The sequence below is a fragment of the Piliocolobus tephrosceles genome, chromosome 12 (genome assembly GCF_002776525.5).
Source record: "Piliocolobus tephrosceles isolate RC106 chromosome 12, ASM277652v3, whole genome shotgun sequence".
Classification (NCBI taxonomy): Eukaryota; Metazoa; Chordata; class Mammalia; order Primates; family Cercopithecidae; genus Piliocolobus; species Piliocolobus tephrosceles.
Window position 1 is genome coordinate 116,811,590 of NC_045445.1, and position 27,094 is coordinate 116,838,683.

The following is a 27,094-nucleotide window of genomic DNA, read 5'->3' on the forward strand; positions in this document are numbered from 1 at the left end:
TGTGTGTGTGTGTGTGTGTGTGTGTGTGTGTGTGTGTGTGTGTGTGTGTGTGTTTAAGCCATTAGATTTATCTTTAAGGAAGCATTATCTTTAAGGAAAGTTTGAGTAGGAAGAACAAAATTTAATCAAAAGAAACAGTTCTTGGCCAGAGGAGGTGACTAATGCCGGTTATCCAAACACTTTGGGAGGCTGAGGTAGGAGCATTGCTTGAGGCCAGCAGTTCAAGACCTGCCTAGTCAAGGTAGTGAGACCCCCACCTCTGCAAAAAAAAGAATAAGAAATAGTTCATTATTGCAATTCTTAAGGGAGTTTGTGTTTCCTTTCTGATCATTCACCATGGTAGTAATAGAAAGGAGTGATATCAAATTGATAAATGAGTTCCCTAAGGCTCAACATATACTAAATGCCTGTGCTGAGCTTCCAGGTTTCCAAGTCCCTAGAGCCTCTCTGTCTGAAGATCCTATCACAAAGGATTCTTTGTCTTCATCTAGTACTTTCTTTCTCCTCTATTCTTTCCTCATTTGCAGACACTTGCTGGAGTCTGTCAGTCAAACATAGATGATCCCTGACTTACAATGGTTGGATTTAAGATTTTTTTTTTTTTTTTTTTACTTTATAATGGTGCAAAAATGATACACATTCAGTAGAAACCATACTTCAGGTACCTACACAACCCCTCTGTTTTTCACTTTCAGTACAGTATTCAATAAATTACATGAGCTATTCAATGCTTTACTGTAAAATAGGCTTTGTGTTAGATGATTTTGCCCAACTGTAGGCTAACATAAGTGTTCTGAGTAAATTTAAGGTAGGTTAGGCTAAGCTATGATGTTAAGTAGATTAGGTATATTAAATGCATTTTTGACTTACAATATTTTCAACTTATGATGAGTTTATTGGTATATAACCTCATTGTAAGTTGAAGAGCATCTGTATCTGGGTTGGAGCAGAAGTATTACTAGTAATGCTTCCATGTGTCAACTGTTTGCTTAATTGGTATGCTACCACACATGTCTTGAGCTTGTTCATCCCATGGCTTGCCATTGTGTTGGAAGGGAAGGTGTTACAACATTGCCATTAATAACATTTCTAAATGGGGCCAAAAACAATATTTTCTTTATCTGCTAGATCTTTTTGTTTCCTTCTTTATCTGTATATGTGGACTCTTCCCAAAATTTAGCACGCATGTTTTATGATTCTCAACATAACATTTATGGTCCTTACCATTAATCTCATATTAGAAAATAAATCGTGATGAAAGTGAAATGTAGACCAAGCCAGGGCAGTTATGAGGACTAAATTGTCAGTATAAAACTTTTATAATTAATATTTTCGTGAATTGATACAACTTGCTTCAGAGAGCTGAACTCAGGAAAAAGAGAAGTATTCTAACCTGAAAATGTATTTTTAAAAGCACATAATTTAAGGTAGGGGGCAAGTGGATTTGGCCATATTTGGGGCTTTCTTCACCAATTCGGATACGATAATGACTAAATTTGTATCCTAGATTTAAATTTGCTAGATGGAAAAGAAACACAAAAATATAAACCCCGTCTATGCAAACATAACCATTAACATTCTTATGCAGGATTTTGGGGTGGGGGGGAGGGATTTTGTTATGTTTTAACATAGCATGTTAATTTTTAAGATAAAATGGAAATATTATTGTGCTTTTGTTAATTTTTATGTTAAAAATGACATTTTAGGCACCTAATCCAATTCTCTGAGTTCTTTCACTAAATAATTTTGCCTAATATTTGATTAAATTCATTTTTACTAAAGATCAATGGAATTTCTTTCAGTTTGAAAAGTTGAAAAAATGAGTTGACACATTGATTCAAAGAAAAAGTTATGAAATTTGAGAAGAAAAATTATTGAACCAATTTTATTTAAAATACATATAGATATTATGTGTATCTGCCTTCATTTTCAGGATACTGAATGTCAACATTAAATGTGGAAATATTCTAAAATTGGAAATCAGACTGCACTTGGTTCAAAGAACCCCCCTTTTTTTTTAGAAAAGCCTTTTAAAATAATGATTGAAATCCAGTCAATCCTTACCCTCACACATAATCCTCATGCATGATCTTTGTTTTTTCCTCTCTCTCCTCTAAATGTCCTTTACAAAGATGAGAAATGTTCTTCCCAACACAAAATTCCTTTGATTATATATTAGAAAGAATTGACACTTTGCAGCAAGGTTTAGGAAAAGCTAACGTAAGTAGAGCTTCTGTGACAACTGTTTTACCAAAATATACTGGATTTACTGCTGATAAATAATGGATTTTTTTTTTTTACTATTTACATTTGCTCCTCATTGAAACTTGTAAATGACTTTATTAGTCTTAGGTAACACATTTCATTTTGCCTTGGATAAAGACGCTTCTTCTGTAAAGTGTTCATTTATAGCATTGAGAATCTTGAAATATAACCGGTGTCATCAAAGGGTAGGAAGGTAGAGGCACAGAGAAGTGATTAATCACCTTTCCCCCCAATGAATGATCTACTGTCAAGTTCAATAATCACATAGGAGGCTTGTGGGTGATGCAAATTGGAGATTTGCATAGGTTGAGGGTACAATATTAGAAAACACTGTAGTTTTATTTTTGCTTTATGACTAAAAGGCACTGGCTCTGTTATCTTGTTTGTTCACCGAACTAGAAAACAACAGCTAAAAAGCAATGTAACAAATTTCTTGTAACCTTCTTAGCCCATCCACTGCTGTCGCATGACTCTCACAAGTCAGAAATAAAGAACCACTTCTCTACAGAAAGTCATCAATTCATTTGAGGGCCATAGATAAGTAAAGAATAACTTAGCTTGAGACATTCGAATCACTTGCTTTTTAGGTAAGTATTTCGGCTTTTAAAATGACACAAATCTGACCAAAATGTTATTCAGTTTTATGGGAACGGGATTCTTTTCTAGATAATCTTAGGAACGATCTTAACTCATATAGTTTTTGTTCAGGGAGTAGATCTAATTTGTTAGAAGTGCTGCCATGGGATCTCATCCTACTCAACAGGAGTGCATTCTTCTTATCCAATATCCACTAAAACTTACTCCTTCTCCCATGAAAAGAGTTACCGGTGGAAAACTCAGAGAAAATATGGGAAGGAGATAGGTGATGTTATATAAGGAGATTAGAAAGCATTTTTTAACATTTAAAAAATGAGGAGATGAATTTAAAAATTTGCAAACCCATAAGTTTGATGTTGATGAGCAACAAAATCCTGGAAAATGACATTGTACTGATTATTAATGACTACATAGGATAACATGCTGCTGGGAATCAGCATGATACTCTCAAAATTTGCCATGTCACCTGCACCTCATTTTCATTTTTGTTATGTCTACTTGAGGGTTAGATGAGAAGACTGTTATAGACAGCATAACTTATGATTTTACAGCACATTTTTCAAGTTCTCTTTTGAGAATATTGGGTACAAGATAAAGAACAGTGGGGCTGGGTAATAGGCTGAATTTGAAGCTGATTAAATAATGACATCTAAAGAATGTCAATTAATAGATCTAGATCAACACAAAATAGAGTCTCTGCCCTTGGTCTGTATTTAAGATATCCGTGCCTTTGCACATGGCTGTTTCTTGTTCAGTCATCTCTTAAGCTCAACTCAGCCCTCTGTCTGAAGACCTCATTTGGCCAGTTTTGCCCATTCATTACTACTTCTGTTAACTCTCTTTTGTTATTTTTTTCCTGTTTTATTCTGAGAATGGATTGAGCTAGATATGTGGAAGTTATGGGAAAGCAAATTTTAACTAAATATTAAAGAAACTTTAGTAATCGAGCTCTCCAAAAAATAAAATCCACCACTTTGAAAAGCTTAAACTCCCTGTACAGTAGATATTCAAGACTGAAATGACTGTCTCACTCCTAAAGGCAATTTCTGTATTGGATGAGAGGATATAATTCATTAACCTTTAAGGTCACTTGTGAATCTAATGTTTTGATATTTTCAGAATTAATCAGAAGGGAACTGACAGCATGACCTGGATCTGTCCTATATTTATATAAACATCCTGTGTAATGCACCTCATTCTTTGTCCAACTGTATACACTTTTGAATGTTAAATTTGATTTTAGGGCAAACACTTTTTTTAAAAAAATAAAAATCAACTTTATTAAATAATAATTTACACACAATAAACTGCCTCCATTTAAAGTGATTCAGTGATTTTTGGCAGATGTGTACTTGTGAAAGCACCACTGCAGTCAAATTACAGAACATTCTTACTTCCCCAAAAGCCTCCTTGTGCCCCTTTGCAGGTCATTTTTCCTTTCACCCCTGATTCTAGGCAACCACTGATCATCTTTCTCTCATATGTATTACTTTGCATTTTCGAGAATTTTCTATAAATAGAATCATACAGTATTTTTGTGTGTATCTGGTTTCTTACATTCAGCATAATGATTTTGTTTCTAGCTTGAGGATATTATGAATAAAACTGCTAAAAATTGTATACTTGTTTTTCTAAATACCCTTTTAAGAATCTTAACTTTTAAGAAGCATATTACTAAAATAACTTCCCAGGTTATATGTGTATTTGTTCATTCTATTCATTTCAGCGTTATCTTAATAACGAGCAACTGGAGGACATGCACCAAGGATAAATTGACTGGGTGTTTACTGAATTCTGTGAGAAAGTCCTAGTTTTTAACATTCTTTCTTGGGAGCAGATGTGTAACAGCTACTTTTGCTGCATGACAAACCAATCCCGAAACTTACTGGCTTAACACAGAGGTCAGCAAACATTTTCTATAAAGGGCAACATAGTAAACACTATAGGCTTTGTGGAGCACTTTGCGTCTTTGTTACTTATTCTTTTTCTTTTTACAACTCTAAAAATATAGTCATACTTAGCTGAGGGGCTGTACAGAAGCAGGCCATAGAACAAATTTGAGCAATAGCTCATAGACTCTATAACACAATGGCCATTTACTTAGCTGTTTGATGGGTGGACTGGGCCATTTGTGTGGTGTGATCAGTTGTACTACTCTTTGCCAGGCATGTTTCTGCATCTGTAGTCAGCTGGTCGCTGGATAAGCTATCTTGACCTGACTCATATATCTGATGGTTGGGAGGCTGTCATCTAGGAATAGATGCATCTAGGTCTGTGGGTATCTCATCATCGAACATGCTAGTTCAGGCTAGTTCACATGGAAACTTCTCAGGTTTCTGCTTGTGTCATGTTTGGTAGTGTCCATTAGCCGAAGCAAGTCATGTTATAGGGCCATCCCAGATGTAAGGAGTGGGGAAAGACTCCACCTGTTGGTGGGAAGAGATACAAAGGCACACTGCAAGAGCCGGACACCAAGGAGAGGGCTAGAACTTTTGGCCATTTTGCAAGGTATCACAAAATATTCAAGAAAAGTTACAGGAAGGTTCCTCTGTGGACTAAATTCTTTTCTGAATTTAGATGTAGGTAAAATGGGGTATGCTGTTAAAATTCATGCTTTGTGAGTAATCATTGCTAGGCTAAACTGTCTGTGGTTTCACAGTCAATGGTAGACATACAGCATCCGTAATCTAGTGCTTTTAAAATATAAGAAATACTAATTACAAATGTAGTTAGTTAATCACTTATTACTACTGGGAATTTAATGAAAGCTGCTGTGATTAAATACTGAAAAAAGAAAGATTGTGTCTTTCTGGTAACGTTCAAAGCTCGTCACTCTTTTGAAAGGAATTTTATTCTTAAAGCTGTTATTTTTACTCAGAATATGCTTAATATCCCCACGGCTGTAGAATGGCTAAAATGTTCCTACAATTATATGAGAATACTTTTAAAAATCATGATAATTATCAGTCTTCATGGACACTTCCTCAGATAAATTTCCCCAAGCACTTAATAGGATGAATTTATATGCATTAAATAGAATGGGGACCATCCAGCCCTAAAATGTCACCATTCTGTCAGGCACACACTTGCCAATTTATTGGCCTGGACCTGAGCACACTACCAAAGGCTTTGAATTAGGTCTCACTGCAAGATGGAAGCAGAAGGGCATTTCTTAGTTTACGTTTTGAAGTGTTTTGCTCAGACAGGCAACGTGCAGTTGTGTGTACAGTAGTGTGAGCTACCTGTTACTCCCCTTAACAATACTTTTAGCAGCAATGTTTTTCCTTCTGCAATGTGACAATATCACCATGCCATTTGGAAGAAAACAAAAAGGCTGAGTGATTCCTGGTATACTCCCAAACAGCCACCCAAACGAACAGCTGGCAGAGAAGACACCCCCTAAAACTTGGAGCAGATTCTCAGCCCCTGCAGCATCTCATGTGGTTAGAACTTCAGACTTGATGAACGCCTCCCCAGCCTGCTCCCCCTCCTGAATCTTTTAATCCTCCTCCAGTCTCTTGCAACGCTCCAGCCTTTACCAGGGAATAAGACTGCAAACTGTCTTCTGTTAACTTCTTTCCAAATCCTCGTCTAGAGAAATTATAATGATGCATGATTGTCAAGTGGGCATATATAGTTCATCCATGCAGTAAAGCCTGTAGCTTTCATCTTTTTTGCCAATCCACTATAAAAATTACATTTTATATGTCATCCTGATATACACACACACACACGTATCTATACCTGTAAATCTTTTTCTGTCTATTCATGCTTGTATGATTGAAAGAAAAGTTTCACAAAACATTACTTACCCTTACCAAATAATACACTTTCATATTTTCTCTTTTTTAAAATTTCAACTTTCATTTCAGATACAGGAGGTACATGTGCAAGTTTGTTACATGGGAATATTGCATGATGCTAAGATTTGGGGCTCGTGACTTGTCACCTAGATTGTGAGCATAGTACCCAATAGGTAGTTTTATAACCCACTCTCCCCATTCCAGCCTCTACACTGTCATATTTTCCATTCTTTTCTGTTTCCATTCTTTTCTGAATGGAAAAGATCTGGTAATGATCTACTATATAGATTTCATGATGTACTAACGGTTCATGACCTGCAGTTTGAAAAACACGGTACCTAGTTTTATCTCCACCTCAGTCCAGGCCATCAAAAGCTGCATTCTTATATAGAGCACTTTGCCCTGGCCCCCATAAGATTGCCTGAACTCAGGTGTACCTCGGCATCATATTCTTGGCTCATGTCGAGGGGCACTGAAAACTGCTGAAGGGATTTTTCTGAAAGTCGACACCATGCAGTGTCTGCCATCTTAGATCCCATGCAGATCTGTTTATTCAATCTAAGTAATTCCAAACTTGGATTTTCCTTTGTTTCACTTACACTCTTTCCTCCTTATCAATAATCCAAATAATAAAATCGATCCTATTTCCTTTTATATTTTTTCTTTTGCTTTGGCGTCTACAAAGGCCACAACCAAATTATACCCACCTTCTTTTTTTTTTTTTTTTTTTGAGACGGAATCTCGCTCTGTCGCCCAGGCTGGAATGCAGTGGCGCGATCTCGGCTCACTGCAAGCTTCGCCTCCCAAGTTCACGCCATTCTCCTGCCTCAGCCTCCCGAGTAGCTGGGACTACAGGCGCCCGCCACCGCGCCCAGCTAATTTTTTGTACTTTTAGTAGAGATGGGATTTTACCGTGTTAGCCAGGATGGTCTCAATCTCCTGACCTCGTGATCTGCCCGCCTCGGCTTCCCAAAGTGCTGGGATTACAGGCATGAGCCACCACACCCAGTCACCCACCTTCTAAAATACTTTTTTACTGAAATATATTAGGCATATAGAAAACAAGGGAGATGCTGGTTAAAGGATACAAAACTTTAGTTAGGAGGAGTAAGTTCAAGAGCTCTATTGTACCCCATGGTGACTATAGGTAATGAAAATATATTCTTCAAAATTGCTAAAAGAGTAGACTTAAGTATTATCACCACAAGAAATGATAAGTATATGAGGTAATGCATATGTTACTTAGCTTGGTTTAGCCATTCCACAGTGTATATATATTTCAAAACATGTTATACATGATAAAGATATACAATTTTTATTTGTCAATTGTTTTAAAAATTAGAAAAAAATGGTTTAAACTTAAATGTACAGTTCAGAGAATTTTCACAATCTGAACACACACATTTAACCAGCATCCAAATCAAGAAACAGAATGTTACCAGCCTTTAGAAGACCCTTTGTGTGCCCTTCTGATAGTTATCTATTCTCCAAGGGAAACCAAAATCTTGATTTTGAACACCATTAAATATTCTAGCCTGTTTTTGTCCTTTATATAAATGAAATTGCACAGCATGTTCTCTTTTGTGTCTGACTTCTGTAAACCTGGATTCATCCATACTGTTGCATGAAGTTGTGGATTGTTCATTCTAATTGGTATATAATATCCCCTTGTGTCAATATCCTGCAATATATTATATATTCTACTGTTGATGGGCATTTAGTAGAAAAAATTATGTTATAAACATTCTAAGACATGCCATTTGATGAATATATGTATGCATTCCTTTGAGGACTATATCAAGGGGTAGAATTTCTGGGTTATAGGATATGTATGTGTTCAGCTTCTGTACATTCTGCCAAACAGTTTTCCAATGTGATTGTACCAGTTTGCACTCCTACTAACAGAACATGAGAGTTCTAGGTGCTCCACATCCTTTCTAACGCTGTATTATTTGTCTTTCTCATTCTGGTGGGTATGCATAGCACAATTTTAATATCCACATCAAGCACTGTGATCTTCAAATCTGTGTTCTGGCCAGGCATGGTGGCTCACACCTGTAATCCCTACACTTTGGGAGGCCGAGGCGGGCTGATCACTAGAGGTCAGGAGTTCGAGACCAGCCTGGCCAACATGGCGAAACCCTGGCCCCAACTAAAAATACAAAAAATTAGCTGAGCATGGTGGCAGGCACCTGTAATCCCCGCTACTTGAGAGGCTGAGGCACGAGAATTGCTTGAAGCTGGGAGGCGGAGGTTGCAGTGAGCTGAGATCTTGCCACTGCACTCCAGCCTGGGTGACAGAGTGAGGCTCCGTCTCAAAACAAAAAACAACAACCAAAAAAACCCCATATCTGTGTTCTAAATTTTCCTCTCTTCTTAAAGTTTTATGCTATTTATATTTCCTCAATGCTGGGTTTTATCTATTAATTTTTAAGAGTTCTACATTGTTATAAGTTGCCCTAAAGCCTTTACAGAACAATGCACGGTATAAATATGTACATAGTATATACACAAATATGAATCCATGAATGCACAGCTAATAGTGCCATTATCAAAAATCCTACACTTTTCCTTTTCCTCTAGCCCTCACGTTCAATTGGCTCAAAAGTCGCATTGATTGTATTCTATAACCTGTCATGAATTCAGCCTCTTCACAAATTCCCAGTCCTCGTTTCTTAGTTCAGGCTTTCATCCACTCTTAACTAGGCTGTTGTCATCGTCTACTTGGCATACATTTCCATTCTGATCCCTCTCCTCTTTTCCACCCCTGTTTCTTCCCACCTCAAATTTAATTCTATTTTAAAAAGAAAGATATTCAAAAGTACAGGTGGTGCCAATTTTTTCTTCTCTGTCCATCATATGCAAAGAGGCTTCCAATTCTTTGTCGACCTGTTTCTAAGGGATAAGAGTAGGTCAAGCTGTGAGGACTTCAATTCCCATGTGAAGGTCTTATTAATATTAACTCAAGAATGTGATTTGATGTCCTAATGGGGAAAGTAGTATTTTCTGCCAGTTAGCCTTCCCATGATATCAAATCCAATATTGGCCCAATACATTTTTGAGTTCCTAAAAAGCATAAACTGATGTCATAACACAGCTGTATGTTAACGTAAAAATTCTGTACCTTAGTAAATTATTAATAGGAGCTATGAGCTCCCAGAGTCAATGTAAGAAACTTGTTTCAACTCTTCATATTCTAGCAAAAAGAAAACACACACACAAAACCTGACTTAAGAACTAACTAGGCGATTAAAGCCTACTTAGTTTTTAATTGAAGTGCATGTTCTCTAATCCCAAGAGGTCAAACTAATCACCTTTCCCTTTTTGCTGCTGTTTTTCCCTCTATTTCTGTAATTATTATAATCTGTCTGATATTGTGTTTAGCTATATATGGGTCTATCTTCCCTCATTAGATCATAAGCTCCTTAAGGAAAAGGCCATATTTCCTTGGGATCCCACTAGTAAAAAAAAAAAAAAAAAAAAAACTGGATTACAATGTTGAAATTTTTATATATTTCCATGTCAATCTCCAAACACTCCCCAGTTTTTACCAACCATAAAGAAAAAATGAGAAGAGTTTAAATGATAAGCAAAGACATATGTAAGTGTTCCATAAATACACTATGTTTGGAGCTATTTAAAGAACTTAATATAGGATAATATTTAATAGAGAAACTTAGTCTAGATAGAGCACATAAAAAACATTTCTTGGAAATTTGTGGATAAATAAAAGTGCCTTGCATCTGTATTTTCCTTTCGTCTTCAAAATATGCCTTGACAAAAGAAAGCCAGAGCTGGAGTACAAGATTCAGACACTGGGAGATCATTAATTGGTTACACTGGATTTTATCTTATTTCCCCTTTTATGGATCCCTGTCTTTGTGTGGAATTCCTACATGCTAGCTGCTCAAGGCTTGCCACCAGGAGACTTTCTCCATCAAGCTAGGGGATATGTCTCCCTCACTGTCCCCCACCAAATCAAGATTCACTTGCTCTCTGACTACTCCAGGTTTCTGCTGTCTGCTAATATGAACATGGATATACCTTTTAGCATGCGTGAATACTATTCATATTTTAATCTCAGCCCCACTGAATGATAGCAAATGCTGTGAATTTTATGCCTATCTTAGGTTATAGCTAGTGCTTTATCTTGCAAAAAAAAAAAAAAAAATCTTACTTTTCTTACTTGCTTCCTTCTTAAATGTAAAAAGCGAAGAGGAAAGGTGCCTTTTGTAAACTGCTAAAGAGCAGTTTACTAAAGAGCAGTTTACTAAAACTCAGACCTCTCATTTTCCTTCACACGACAATCTAAAATGCAATGTTAAAGTGAATTTATTTTGTTCTGTATACCTAACTATTCCTGAACATACTGAGTTCTCTTTTAAGAAATCATACCTGCCTGACAGGCTGCTTTGCATGAACACAGCATTCCCCAGCCTTCAAATTACTGTCAGAGTCATTACGTCATTTTGACCCACAATATGGCAGTATTATCCTCATTCTATAGATGAATTAACAAAAGCTTCCAAGTGGTTAAGTGACTTGCTGGTAAAGGGTTAAGTGACCCGCCTCTAAAGGGTAGAATTGGTCTGGACACTGCCCCTCTATCTTCATGCCTTTGCTGTAATACACAGCTACGCTTGCTGAAGATTAAGGAAGCTGCTTTTGATAGAGTGTGATTCTTGTAGATATTCATCTCAGGAAAAAAGAAAAAACCGCTGGTGTCTTCATCTGTAGCATTTGATTATTACATTTTCCTTATCTGTTTCGACTTAGGATGACTTCCTTGTTCTCTTAATTGACTGGTAATTCCTTTGTTTACTTTTTTCCAAATCTCAAGAAGCAAGTCTACAGTATTAACAATGGTTACATTAACATTTAACATTTTTTTATGAAATTTGAGTATTTCAGAAAGGGGTAATTTAGGCAGGCATGTATGTAGAACTTTGCATTTTAATTAAAAAGACTCAAAATGAAATGAACCTCTGACAGTAACAGATGACTACTTCTAAAAGCTGCATTACTACTTGATATATGCTCAGTATTTTCTTGTGGATAAGTGCTACAACTTGTTTCAAGAAAAGTGACAGGACTAAAACAATTAAAAAAGACAAAGCTGCTCTTTTTTTAATCATATGCTCATAAATAAAACTAGGTTGCGAATTGTTTCCAGAGAAGCAATTGACAAAGTATAAGTAAATCACTCTAAGAACTAAAGCTGCCTTGATTTTTTTTAATGTTTAACCAAACCTCTATCTTTGTCCAATGATGAATTTTCTTTGACAAATAAATATTTACAAAGTATGAAATATAGACTTCGTGCCTTTCCTAAGGCCAAAGCATACTGTTTAACCTAAAATTTAATATATTTTTCTCACCTCAAATACACCAAAATAAGAACATAACTAAAAAGTAATTCTCTCTTGTAGTAGACTGTCCATTAATATTTTGTGAGATGATATTGGGATTGTGAGTTTCAGGTAGAAAGAAAAACTGTAATTTCTAGATTGATCAGAAAATCTGAGACTATTTATGGATTTGAAGAAAACAATAAAGTCTGATAAAATAGAATTTTCTGTAACCTCCCTTATGGAGTCAAGAAGGAGGAATCTTTCAACATTCTCCCATTTTGCAATGAAAATTCTTCATGCAGTAAATAGTTTGATTGGGTAGATCAAAGGGTTAATTTACTGCTGCTTGGAGGAGAGACCCAGACTTCACCAATTAAAAAAAAAAAAAAAAAAAAAAAATGCGATGTGTAGGAGGTAGATGCGAAGGTAGAAAGAGGCCTCAGAATGAATTCACTAATTGGGGTTTTCACCTGCTGTGAGTCTAATCGAATACAAAGCCTTATTTGTAGCTGAAGAGGAAGAGAGATTATGCAGAGTGTAAGAATTTCTGCCTAGTTTTGAAATTCCTCTTATTTGGCACAATCGGTGGGGAGAGGCAGACAAATAGTTACAAGTTTGAGCTGTTGTTAAGGTAGACCAGGAATGCTGTAGTCAGATAAACTTGAACCACCTTAACCAGTGATCCATTTTTAGCAGGAGGTGGTGTGGGTCATATACATGGGTTATCGCTATAGCTGGCAGGCTAATAGGTACTCCAAATTCTTTCCCATGAAGCAACAGTCAGCCTGTGAGGTTAATGAAGTATGGCTTTATTTTAGTGAAGATGCTAACATTCACATCTTTTTAGATTTCGGCTTGATATAGGTGGCTCTGTGAAGCTTTGAGAAATCTTATTAAAAGAAAACTGCGTGAGAGTGAAGCAGAGCTCGACATTATCTGGAACCTGTCTGGTGAAATCTCTGGTTTAGATGGCAGCTGGCTCAGAGAGAACTTTCCTCAGCCTGGCTTACTCTGCCTCCCTAAAGAGACAGGGCCCGGAAAAATCGGCTTTTGTGTGGGTGTGAAGTGCTCTGTGTCTGAAGGTAGAGGCCTCTTCGTTTGCTGGTTAATGTGAACTGGCTGGATGTTCTTACATCCAGAAGATGTTGGTTTCAGATTGATCTGGGGGGATTATTATATATATTTCAATTAGTATGCTATGGTATTTGCCCCAACCAGCAATGATTCACCATAAGCCAACCCATTTGTTAGATGTCTGAATCACTGTTCATGGTTAGTACTTGTGCTATGCAAAGAGGAACATGGAATTCTTACATCTTTATTGTACACCCAAATGTTGACATTTTACTATAGAATATGTATTCTACTCAATTGAAGTGATACCTATACTCTAAATGAATTTTTATAAAGTGATGCAGGTTATACTTAAACTTAGGGAGCACAAGGCAATGTAGACAGAGATTCTTAGAGCTAGAGAGAAGCTGAACCCTAGGAGTTGGTGAAGTCTCTCGGGACCATCCCTCCAGGCAAGTACCCAGTTCAAACCATTCCTTGTCTGTGTCCTTTCCTATGCTACTCCTCATTTTTACACAGCTAACATCAGACCAACATTGAAACCACATGCAACCCAGAAAGGAAAAAGATGTGTTTGTGGAAGGTAGGAACAGCCTAGCTTCAGCTGTTGGCCCCTCACACCCTCCACTAGATGGGCTCATTTGAACCCAAGACCCTTCCAACAGTACACTGCAAATCCATAGCTCCAATTCACACATCTTCCCTCTGAGCTCCAGACTCAAATGTCCAACCGTCTCTTGGATACCTGCACTTTTGCATCACCACCTCCAATTCATTATGTTCAAGACTGGATTCATCATCTCTTTCCTAACCCTCTTCTGCCCCCTCCTCCTGAAATTCCTAGCTTGGAGAATGCTACTCATCCAATCTTGGTTGTCACTCAAGGACAACGGTCCTTAACCTTCACTGCATATTAGAATCACTCGGAGAGTCTTAGAAATCCTAATGTCCAAGACCAATTAAATTAGAATCTCATGGTGGTGAGACCCAAACATCTAAATTTATTAACAACCTCTGAGTGATTCCAAAGGGCGGTCAAGCTTGAGGACTATTGCTTTACTTCTTCCTTCTCTTCCATTCATACATCCAGTCAGTCAAGACTCTTGTAGTTGGAACATTATTGTAACATTTCTCCACCTCCTCTGCCACTGCCATAATTCAGATCCTCCTCATACTGCAATCTCCTTGTACTTGAGGTCTGAATTCCAGACTCTGTCTTCTGATCAAGTCCCCACACCATTGCCTGAGTGATTTTTCTAAAAGACAAACCTGGCAGAGCCACACTCATGCTTTAATTCTTTCTTCCTTAAAAAGCTCCCTCATACCTTTCAGGATACAAGTCAAACTCCAGATTGTCACACTAAGCCCTTTCCAGTTTGCCCATTTCTCTTTTCTAACCCTTATCTTGACGTTCTCTCCAAAAGATCAAGCAGACCATTGAAGCTCTTGTAAAGAACAAGCGGGTTGCATCCTTTTTACCCTCACACCTGCTGTTGTCACCATTCATAATCGTTGATTTGCCTTTACCCTCAAAAGCCGGAAACTCTTTGTGGGCCTGCAGTGGAGGCTTTTATGAATATTTATCCAATGACTGAGTCTCGTCTGCTTTTTAGCCCCAGCGTGGGGGGCTCTGACTTTCTCCTCTATCGGTAGTCCCCACTCAGCATCCAGTCTGTTGCCCCAGAGGGTGGCTTTGGCTGGATGGGTCTCAGTTTGGTCAGGGTCCTGGGAGAAACAGATGGTACATTCAAATGCAACACTTGAAGAGAGTATAATGAAAAGGCTATTTACAAGGCTCTAGGCAGGCTAGGAGAAAACAAAACAAAACAAGGAATGGTAAACATTTGCCCAAAGGGGTAAAGGGAGGAATGGTTTGCGTAACCAGTGGAATGCTGTTGCTGTGGGAAAGGACTGGCCAACAAGACTCGAGCTGCAGGTCAAGGAACTCAGCAGCTCCTAGGCCCGAGATCAGTAGGAGGGAACCTGAAGAATAAATACCCAAACATCACTCTCCTCCTGTCCTTTCCTCTCCTTCTATAGGCCTTTCATCACTGCCTCCCAATTGGCTGAAAGCAAAAGGTAGCCAAATGGCAGGAAAGCCTGATTGATGTCCCCACAGAGGTCCAACCTCCTGGCGCACAGAGCAGAATGGAGAAGGACAACAATAGAGATGGAGGGGATAATGGGGAAGTATCCTGCACAGTCCCTTAGGTCAGAGATGCGCTTATTTTCTAAAGATACTCTCAAAGTTTAAGTGGTTCAAAGCCCAGAGTTTGGGCTATGGGAAAATTGACTGGGTCGCCTTCTTTGACCTCATCCCATTTCATTTCTTCTTTATCTCTATTTCTAGCAAATTTACTCTTCTCTGCTCTGAGCCATCAGCGACATTGTCTATGAGCACACTAGAAAAAACACAGACCTTTCCCACAGGAAAAGAAGCCATGTCTCCTCATGGCAGCCTAGGAGAATAGCTAAGCGCGTGAGTCTTGGAGCTGGACTCCCCGGTTCCAATCCTTGCACCATTCTAGACAGTGGTACTGGGAACGAGCAGGTCATGGCTGATTCTGAAGTCAAAATTTTAGCTGAAGTTTGTTCTGGTAGCAGAGCTGCAGGCTCTTTTCATGTCCGTGGTTCATATCAAAACAGTAATAATAATAATAATTAGAAGAAGGAGGAGAAGAAGAAACATCTACTATAAATGAGCAATTAATATATTATCATACATGGCATCACTACATAATTTACATATGACACGAAGGTATATCAGTTATGTTCTTTTCCAAATGCTTTCCTCTAATAAGCAAAATTCATAATCTGACTGCAATTGACAACAAAATAGTCTCTGTGAGGCCCGTGTCATTTCTTAATAATACTTTCAGTATTTAATTATAATATGACATCAAGATTTGGGAACAAGTCTTCAAGTGCCTATAACTCCAGTCTAAAAAAGAACTTAAAGATGTATTTTTGCGGATTGCCATCTGTCAATTTTTTTAAAAAAGTCTGAATAGTGATTTCTTATTCCATTCTTTTTTCTTGTCAACAGATTATTCTTAGTAGTTTTCTAATTGGACACTGAGAAAAGAGACTTAAGCGTTTATAGAGAAGCATGTCAGAACTCCTGAATTTTGAGCAGGTAATTTAAAAGTGTAAAATAAACAAACAAAAAACAGGAAAGAAAGAGTGACAAATGTCTTACTATCCAGGTGTTACAAATCCTTAGTTTATCGATTTGTAATATTTACAAATGTCCATGCTCTGAGGCTTGTGTCTTTTAGTTGAAATAAACATAAACAATAGTTAAGTGATTTGCCACACTGACACAGAGATTGCTGTCTCTGATTTACTGCAAAGGGCACCACTTCCTCATTACAGGACACTAATCCCTCTTCCCCAAAGATAAGAGCAGACCTAGAATATACTCTTAGACCAAGGGACAACTTCAGCCAAAGCAAATCTTAGTGTGCCCCCCTCAGACGGTAATAGCAGCTGCCTCCACAACTCACTAGCTAAAAATTGCTAAAGGGCAACACTAAGAAATCTCAGTGTATGAGCCAGAATGCCAGAAGAAGTGCCATGTTTGCTTAAAAATAGCAATACCGATCATACTTACATGCATATATCTTTAATGATAACATTTACCTTTTTATTTGGTTTGTTAAAGGTAATAAAGAATCCTGGCATTCCCTTTTGCTTTTGTTCACATACTTTATTTTTGCCTCTTTTGCCATGCTGTAGCATTAGATAAAGCAAAATGGGTGTCCTTCCACCTAAAACATTCTAGGGGAAAAAATGTTGAGCAGAAAAGGATTATTTAAAAAGAAGCCGGACATGGTGGCGTGCACCTGTCATCGCAGGCGCTTGGAGGCTGAAGTGGGAGGATGGCTTGAGCCCAGGAGTTGGGAGATCAGCCTGGGCAACACAGTGAGACCCCCATCCCATAAGAAATAAATTTTTAAAAGGGGACCACATTTAAACTGTAGACTGAAGTGGAATGAATCAATCAGAAAGGAGAGTGGAAAGCAAATGTTTGAAAGAAAATAAAAAGAAAAGCAAGCCAACAAAATAAATGGACAAAGAAGGACAGTGAAAGTATCACTAACGGTTTATCATAAGATACTCTTTGGATGCTAATCTAAGGTATTATGTGAAGTTTGCAGATAATTCTTATGCTAATGAAGGCTTTCTTCTTCTTTTGAATATTTCCAAGCTTGAAATAATTGTGTGTAGTTTAACTTCTATCATCAAATTGCAAACTCTAAAATAGGAATTATTTGAACTGTTCAGGCCCTGTAACTTTTCCAATAAAATATTCTATTGGAAACGAGTTCTTTCTAGATTTTCCTAAAAGAATACTAAAGGACCAAACCGTGCAACACCACTGGTGGTAGTGTCTTAATTTAGAGAGTCCATACCAGTGATTCTCAAACATTAGTATGCTCAGAGTTTCTGGTTCAATAGGTCTGGGCCGGGCCCAGGGAATTTTCATTTCTAAGAAGTTCGCAGGTGATACTGATACTGCTATTCCCAGGGACTACATTTTGAGATCCGCTGCTATGTCACAAATCCAAATACAAAGTCTTTTTAACAATCCCTTTTAGCTTCACGTCCTTATCGCCGGCCACTTTAATCTTCAACTGAGGAGGAAGGGAGAGTGAGAATTACGTATATAATTTTTTTCTTTCATTTTTAAAAAAGAAAACTCCAAGCCCACACTCTTAATTATCTGGGATGAGGTCATTTGCACCTGGGTCATTTATTTAGGCAACAAGTAGTCTTGCTAGAGGCTTTAAGGAGGTGTTAGCAGAGCAGTGTGTGGCTTACAGGTTCCTGGGTCTACCTTAAATCCCCATCCTCTTTCTGTCTGTCTTTCTTTCTTTCTCTTTTCTTTTTCCTTTCCGTTCTGAAAGCCCCAACTGCCCAGTCTCTGGGTGTCCGGGTTCCCAGGTCCCTAGGTGGGGGCGGAGCCCGACACGGCCCCGCCCCGTCTGCCCGCAGCGCCCCCTCCCCGGCCCGCCCGCGCCGGCTCCTCCGCAGTGCTTTCAGCTGTGAGCTTGGGCGGCGGCGGCGCTCCACTTTCGGGGAGCCCGGCGGCTCTGGGAAGCTCACTCCTCCACTCGTACCCACCCTCGACCGCGGAGCCCTTGCAGCCATGAGGGAACAGCTCAAAGGGTAAGTGGATCGAGGCCCCGGCCCCGTCTCATCGCCGCAATCCGTGCACTTGTGGCGCGAGCAGGGGGCAAGCTGAGGCGGTCAAAACTTAGGCGCGGCGATTGGACCCGGGGCGCCGGGCAGCTGGGCGTCTAGGAACCTCTCCCGCGGGTTCCCGCGGCGCGGCTGCAGGTGCGTCCCTGGGGTTTCTCCCCAGGCGCCGGGCTAGTGGGGGAACCTCTTCCCTCGGCTTTGGGACGGGCTGGGAGAGAAAAAGCTGATTTCTCCCCGTCCCCAGAGGGGATAACGCGTTCCTCACGCGGGGATTGGGGCCGGGGGAGCTTTTCGCTCCTTTCCAGTCTGCCAGTGTGGACGTGAGCAAGGCTGGCTGTTCCTAAATCGTCGCTCTTACTCGCCGAAGGAAGGGGCGCACGCGGCGCTACCTTCCATTGCACTGCAAGTGCCAAAAGGTCAACTTTCTGCCTGATTTCTTCCGAGGATTCCAACTGACATTTCCCTCGCTGCATTTTCTACCGTGCTCATTCCGTGCCCCAAGACCTGCAGAAATCAGGAAAGAAAGAAGAACTAAAGCTCAGAAGTCAAGGATTTCAGGGGGGATTTTTGTTTGGGCTTTTTTCCCCGCCCCCCCCCCCCTTTGGGATTGGGTGTGGAGTCATTTCTAGGGTGTTCTCTCGCATTTCTCCAGGTGTCTGTGCTCATCTTCAAGCAAAGTTTGTCGCTCCCAATCCGAGCACGGCCATAAAACGGGCAGAACACTTTGCTGGGTCAAATTTGAAGTTAAGTTTGAAGCTTTAAATTGAAGGGGTTTAGTTGCTTGAGGGAGGCATAATATTATAAGCTGTTTTTACATCATGAAAAAAATCCATCGGATTTAAGTGGTGAACTTTTAAGTGGCGTCTTTAAGTGAAATCTACCTTTTTCCTTGGGCAATAAACTCTTTGGTCCTCTGCTTTATCCCTGTCACCTCTCCTTGTCACCCCCCACCCCCAATCAACCTTTCTTTTTTTGCCTAGATTTTTTATTGTCTTTTACCCAAGCCCCTCTTTGGAGGATACATTTGCTGTTGGAGAAGCGAGAGGAGCAAATGAAGCAACACGGTTGTATGAAAGTCCTCTGACCCTTGTTGAACACCGTGGAATTGGTTTCAGTCATCATTGTTTGATCTCTGATTGGACACGACCCTGAAAAGAAATTGCTTTGGCCAAAGTTGAGGGTGGGTGGGAGTTAAACCTTGAAAAGCAAATAGAACGGAAGACAAGTAACAGCTGGAACAGCCACCGGGGCAATCATCTTTGCCCTGGCTTTAGCCAAACAGTATAAAATGGTAAATATCCCAGGGAACAGTAAATTGGAACTAGAATGGATTTCTGATGCTTATATTGATGCTCACCCCTCCAAACCCCTGCCCCACGGTAGCAGAAACTTTAAAATATATTTTACCATCCACACCCTGCCAGTATTCCAGCAATGCAAGCCAAGTTCAACAATTCAGCATGCAAATGCCAAGGTTCCTCTAGAAAAAGAGTCTGATCCTCAGATTAAAGGGAAATCATTTGTGTGTGTGGATCAATGGGCTCCAGATTATATATGAAGCCAAACTCTAATCCTTTGCAAATCGCAAGAGAACGCTACCTTTTTATATTGCTGCATAGTGATTAGTTTTCTCCCTGGGAAGTAGTGGACAGATAGTTTTTTAAAAAGACAACTGTTCGGAATATTTTCAGTACCAAATAACAATGGTGGCAGCAGAAATCTTATTTTAATTAGGCAACTGCCATTTTCCCAGCCACAGCAGTAGATATTTGTTACTTTTTGTAAGTGTTTAATGTTTGTTTTTAAGAAACTAAAAGCAATTCCAATAAGTCTGATTATTCCAGCACTGACAGCAGGAACAGCTCTGAGGCAGTTATAATAACCTTGCACACTACTTGAAACTAAAGAAGGTGAGAGAAAATTTAAATTGTACGGTAGGAAATTAGGTCAGCCTTGTGCTCAGTAGAGTAATGCTTTAATTTCTTATTATTGACAAGTAGATGTTGCCGGGGTCTTTTGTCATAGTCGATGATTTTATATTTTAATTTGCATCAAGGTCCTATCACAGCCTCAAATAAAAGGGAAAAGGAGAGATTATCATGGTTTGTACAAAGAAGAAGAGGGGAAATCTTCATATACATACTGCTCAGAGAGGCATATCTGATGCCAGGCTTTGGAACCAGCAGGGCCAAAATCAATAACATTTTTTAAAGATGTAAAGAGCGTTCTAAGAATTATTTATGAAGCTGATCTCTGTGTTAATGTCCATACAGACTTGTGATCTATGTTGAACATTATTGTTCTCAGAAAGGCCAAAGATGTACCCGTTAACATGTGAACAGGTTTCAGGATTTCCTTTTTGGTTGTTCATGGTATATGGGGGAGAGCATTTCCGATGTGGAGAGTGAAATGCAGAAAAGAGACAATTACCAGAAACAGTGCCACCCACCCTTCCACTCCCTCCTCCCTAGCACACCATGTTTTTCTGGATTGTCTGCGTATTCCAGGTAAATGTGGACTCTTCTCATGGAGTTATTGAGAATTCTCTACTGTTTTTGAAGGCAGACACAGAGTAAGAAACGAAGCTGTAAAATTGGTATTGATCACAGACAAAAAAATTGGTTTGTCCTTCAACGTACAAGATAGATACGAGTTATGCAGATTTGTGCTATTTCATCTAGTCCATAGTCATAGTTCCTGTCTATTTTGAAGGGTTAAATGTGTCCGAGGAGGGCTCTGGATTCATCACAGGTAGAAAATACTCACACGCTGTGAAGTGAATATTTGGTTCATCATATAGTTACCAAAAAATCTGAAGTTTTTCCGGCTATGTTGCCAAGCATTTTTAGCATTAAATGATTAAAAGACTATTTTTCTCATGTTAAGGATTAGTCACACCTTTTATTTCTTCTTTCCACTTGTGCTCACTTCTTTTGCTTAGAACTGGTTTGCAATTGAAGTGAAACTAAGACTGTAAAGGTGAAATCTAAATCTGTTTTTCTAGTTCTTTTGCATTGCTTAAAGATAAAAGGTTTGTGTGTTGAAGGTGAAAAAGGTTAGCTTCTGGAATTGTTTCAGGAGTTCATTTATCTTTGTTATTCAAGTCCCACAGAATCACAGATAATTGGGAGAATAGTATGTATCAAGGACTAGTATCTTAACTCACAAATGGGCAATGGAATTGGAGGCTTAGAATTTCTTCCTTCTTCCAGTAAAGGAGATTTTCAGTTTTGCCGAGGACTGATGCATTAAAAAAATAATTTCTGAAGCCATTCTCATAATTTTAACCTTCAAAATAAAGTCTTTAAAAAGGTAGAAATGTACGTATGCCAACAGTCACGAGATTTCTTTCGGAGCTGGGGAGCTACAAGAAGCCCTCATTCATTCTATGTGGGATTCTCCTGTAAATTGTATGCACTGTTTCCCTTCCCTTTTAGAATTGTGTTTGGTACAAGTTTATTTCTTGACTATGTTCCTCTAATTTGAAGTCCATTCCAGATGGTGGCTTTTCATGGTGGTTCCCTGTCTCTGTCTGATCGGGCTTATCAGCTCAGCTAAATGTTTTTCTGCAGACCTATAGGAGTTGCTACGGTCCTTACAAATATCCTGGAGATGGGACATTGTTGTTACACAGTGTGACTAGTAAGGGCCTGTGTGAGCCCTTGTACATGTGGGCACACGTGTGTGCTTCCTCTCTTCTCTCTTCCTTTCTCCCTGGTACTTATATCACATCTGGATGACCTTTGGAAATAGAGGCGGCCTGAATGCAGGGTGGTCTCAATTAGAAGGTAACCTTTCCTTGCTCTGCACTTGTGTACGGAATTGGTATACGCTCACTTTCCGAGCTGAGAAATGCCTGAGAACAAGCAACACTTTTTCCATGAAGCTGCAAGCTGCAGCCTCCTTGTGCTGTGCATGTAAAGTACCAGTCCCGCCTACCCCTTCTCCAGATCATAAACTGGTTTGGACATGGGGTTTCCTAAAACCCCTTAAAGCATAGAGACCACATCTCTTGCTCTTCTTGCTCTTTAGGACTTGAATGTCACTCTGTTACATTCCCTCAACTGGTAAGCCCTTGTTATAGTCCTCAAATGTGAATTGTCTCTGTGGAAAAGTCAAACAGAAACAAACATATTTGGAAGACAGTGAAACGCCACTTCACAAGTGAACGTTTTCTTGCAAATTGTTTTCAGTAGCCCTCACTGTTCAATCAGTGACTGGTAAATATCACAGGGATGGTCTTTGAAGTTGTACAATTTGGGTGATTTCCGTATGTCTTTATGAGGTTTGTGATTGTATTCCATTTCTCAAACCAATTTAAATGGTTCTTTGATTTTTTTTAAAACATAGGTGATAACATGTAGCGTGTTGCTTTTGCTCTCTAGGAAGGGTCTGTCTTCGGCTTGATTGACTTAACTACAGTTGGATCCACATCTATATTGTAATCAACTAATAACAGATTTGCTTTTAATAGATGACAATTTGAGGGGCACATGATACCAAAAGCGACCACATATTGAGCACCAAACGGTGCCGGTCACTTACCTGTATCAACTAATCCTTTAATCCTCCAGTAGGGCGCAGAGCCCTAAAATTCGAAACATACGCTAAGGCCATTTGATATTGTTGCCTCTCCAGACTCCTCTTTCTGTGTGAGACCTCGATACTTTCTGGTTCTCTTGAAATACCCCAATTTAAGCAATTTCTTTTTCCTCGCCTCCCCTTTCCCCCAAAAGTTTATGAATAGGCTCTGCATATGAGTACCCAAATATCATTCAAAACTGCATTTTACTGTATCAAAGCCTGCCATGCAATCCCTGAAAACTGGAAATACGATGCTGTGGTGATTTACGTAGATGGGCCAAAGTAAGGAAAAGTATATGTAGTTATTTCTCCAGGGTTTATTCATGTAATTGAACGAGGAACAAAGGTGTTTTGTTCTTTTTGTGGCAGGAGCTGATAGCCAGCACCCACACTTCAAGAAATGGAAGAGAGCTGTGAATGCTTCATTCAGGCCCAAGTAAATATAGGAAGAGGTGTAGTGGTGTATAGCGTACTGAGTTTAAAGAAAAAACACTCTGAAAGTAATGGGAAGAAGGAAGTTATGGTCTATTAGTCAGGCACTGGATATACCTTAAGCTGAAATGAAATACAGGTATCATGGATATGAGATACGGATATGTAGAAGAAAGAGTAATGGGAAAATGTCAGGGGCAGTGAAAGCAAATGAGAAGTGAGATGATTTATATTTATTGAACTAATGTCCGGTATCTCTTTGACAGAGTTGAGTAATAATCAGTTGTCAGTGTCCTTTATGTAGTGTTCCACATTGGATGGGTGAAGAAATCCTGATAGTCAATTATTGATCACATAACAAGGTCAATTTATCATAACTGAAGCTCAATCGATTTGTGGATGCAATGAAGAAACATTCTGGAACCGAATAATGTTTATATTGCTTTTCCCTTTGGAAGCAAAGCAGAAAGGGGCCTTTCTGCTTGTAAGATAAACATTTCTTCAATATACACTATGGAAGTGCTTTGAAATAAAGATTCCGAATGGTTCAAAAGCAAATCATGTTGTTGTTGTTGTTGTTGTTGTTGTTGTGTTTTTCCTCTTTTCTCAACTACCCATTGTAAATTCTAAAGTCTTTCTTTATGTTTTGTGTTTTAGCCACGAGACTCAAACAACTTGCTGGGACCATCCCAAAATGACAGAGCTCTACCAGTCTTTAGGTAAGGACATGGCCATGTTTCCTCCAAGTTAAATGACAGGTGACTTTTAGGAGAAAGTAGTTTGTAGTGTGAAAGTTACTTGCTATATAAATACATCACTAGATTGTTTCACGGGTGAAAGCAGTGGCACCTTCCTATACAAAATTGACAATCAGCTTTCTTTTTTTCAGGGGTTCCTTAAAAACAAGTTTTAGAAGTTGACTGCTAAAAATTCAATATACCTGAGAGGCCCTAAGGGTCTTTGTAGTTTTCTTTGGTGCCTAAAAGGATGGAAAAACAGTTGCAATTTACGACTGTATTTTTCTTTATTCCCACGAAGATGGAAAACTGTTTCAGGTGCTTATTGATTTCTTCCGTGTGAAACCAAGACAACCCTTTTGCCAAACCACAGATGTTGTGTAAAGGAATTTTCTGCCGTCTTTCCAGTGCTCACAATTCCTCAGGCCTGGCGGGTCATTAATGTGAACATTTAAATGATTTCTTTAGTATGGCTTGTTTTGTGTTTATGTAGGAGCCTGACAGTCGTGTTTTCTTTCCCCTCATAACTTGAAATGTTTTGAGTAGGTACATAGCGTACAAATAAGGGTTTGAAAACACAGTCTTTTTACACTGGACGAATGTCCAGATGTCTGGTTTGTCGTTTTAGATCTACAAGGAATATTCTGAAATGAATTATCTTAAGTTGCAGCTTGTTTGGGGTTTTGTTTTGTTTTGGGACGGGGTCTTGCTCTGTCTCCCAGGCTGGAGTGCGGTGGTGCGGTTATAGCTTATTGCAGCCTCGAACCCCTGGCTTATGTGGTTCTTCTGCCTCAGCCTCCTAAGTAGCTGGGACTACAGTAATGTACCACCACACCCAGCTCATTTGTTAAATTTATTTTTGTTTATTTTTGTAGAGATGGGTTGTCACTATGTTGTTTATATATATATATATTTTTATATAAAATTGTTTTTTATATATTTTTTATATATAAAAAGTCATATCTTTTCTACTTTTTCAAGCCTGCATTTCTGTGAATGGATATGTTGGTAGACAAACACGTAAGGCAATCTCTTTGGATTTAAGGTTATGTGATAAACACTGTGGGAATCAGGGTACTTTAACATAAATTCTGTGTAGGTATATGTAAGTGGGGTGTGTATGTCAGGGGGTATGTAGCTATTACTGCTTTTGTGTCATAGATTCTCACGGAATGAATTGTAGCTATAGAGACACTAAGGATTATAGAAGAGATATTAGCCAAAAAATGGTTTTATTAAACATTTTTCTAATTATAAATGATTAAATTTCTTCTAGAAAACCTGAAAAATGTAAATAAAAAACATGAAAAAGGAAAAACAAAGTCACTTATACTAACCAGAGAGAGAGAGATCCAATACATTTCGAGTAATATTATGTCATTTCAGTCTAGTGATAAGTGTGTAAACGTTTAAAATTTTAAATAAAATTGGGATCAGCTAATTTTCTAGTGCTACATTTCCAGCCCCCACAGAATGTTTTTGGCTTATAATTGTGGACTGTTTACACCACAGGTGGAGAACGTGAATGCTTATCTTTTGGCAAATGAGAGAATGAAAAGGCTTCTTCTGAAGTGGGCAGCAGCTGTCCTGGGCAAGCTGGTCTTTCTATCCCAGTACTCCCAGGACCCCAGGACCCCTGATTGCACAAGAGAAACTAGAAATGCGTCCACAAAAAGCTAATTTAAATTTGTCTGTGGGCCTCTTGATCATAACCTGTGGTTTATACAGATTTAGCCCACTTCTGACATTTCCCACTCTAATTACAGTAATTTCTAGTTGTAATATTTTAATTCACTCTTATTTTAAAATCATTATTATTATAGAATTAATACCTATTCATATTTTTTTCAGTTTAAAAATATAGACAGGCTAACAAAAAAGAAGAGACAAATCATAACCCCACTTCTTAGAGTTAGCTGCTGTTTAATAATCTAGTAGATATCTTCAAAAATGTCTTTCTATACATATATTTTTATAGAAGTTGAATCATTCTGTCTTAAAGCTTGCTTTTTTTTTTTCACTGAAAAGTAATGTATTACCATAGCCATATTTACATTTTGTTGTATAGCATTCTCTACCACTTTCAATTACTCTGTAATGAGAAATTGCAAACACGTTTGATGAAAAGCTAATTATGGACTATCAATGAATACATGTTTGCATCTTTAATACAAATTAAATATACATTTAATCATTATATTGCTAAAATTTTCTCCGTAGTTTAGATGTGGTGATAAACTCAAAACTGGTAATCTCTCATGACTTGTGACATTGGGCTTGTGACATCACTCAATTTTGAATGATGACAGAATTTTACAGTTGCAGGGGATTTTAGAACTCATTTATTGCAAACTTTTTCTTTTATGAAATCAACTTTCAGGTATAATTTGTATATAATAAAAGGAAGTCATCGTAAGTGTGTTATCAATTCCAGCCCCCTTTGAAATTCTGTTTCTTGCTGGCCCAATAACCATTTGCAAGTGAACTAAATGTTGACATTTGCTTTTCACCTTTCAGAGTTAATACTTCCATTAGTTTTGTAACAATCAAACATTCATTGGGCTTTTATCCAAATGGTGATTCATCAAATAACATCTCGCATTTATTGCGGGCCTATTGTATGTTTTCTACATGGGACATGCCAGCAACCAACCTGCATGGTAGATGGTATCAACATCCACATTTCACAGGACAGCGAAGCCAGGCTCAGGGAGGAATTGATCAGGGCTACACAGCTATGTGGGGCTACACCTGGATTTGTCCTTGGTTTTCTGTTAGTACTTTCACTGTTCTCATTGATTTTATTTACTAGGTAAAGTATATTCATGTTGGTTACTACATACCTGCTACACGTATATAGGGATTGATAGTTTTACCTATGAATAGTAAGTTACTTGAGTGGTATTTCTGGAAATGGTATGGTGGGTTCCTAAACAACGGGCACTCCTTTTGCTGTTTGCTGTTGCCTGGCACACACAGAATGATTGATTGATTTAGTTTGTTATATGGCTACATCCTTTTTTTTTTTTTTTTTTTTTTTTTTTTT

The 27,094-nt window shown here is 38.6% G+C and overlaps 1 protein-coding gene across 1 annotated transcript in view; it reads left to right on the plus strand.

The window, feature by feature from the left end:
- Positions 1-27,094, plus strand: part of DMD (dystrophin) — a 2,292,995-nt gene that overhangs the window by 2,126,110 nt on the left and 139,791 nt on the right. Inside the window, 1 exon segment of the mRNA XM_026451980.1 lies at positions 23,969-24,030. Within this exon segment, the coding sequence (XP_026307765.1) occupies positions 23,969-24,030 (62 nt within the window).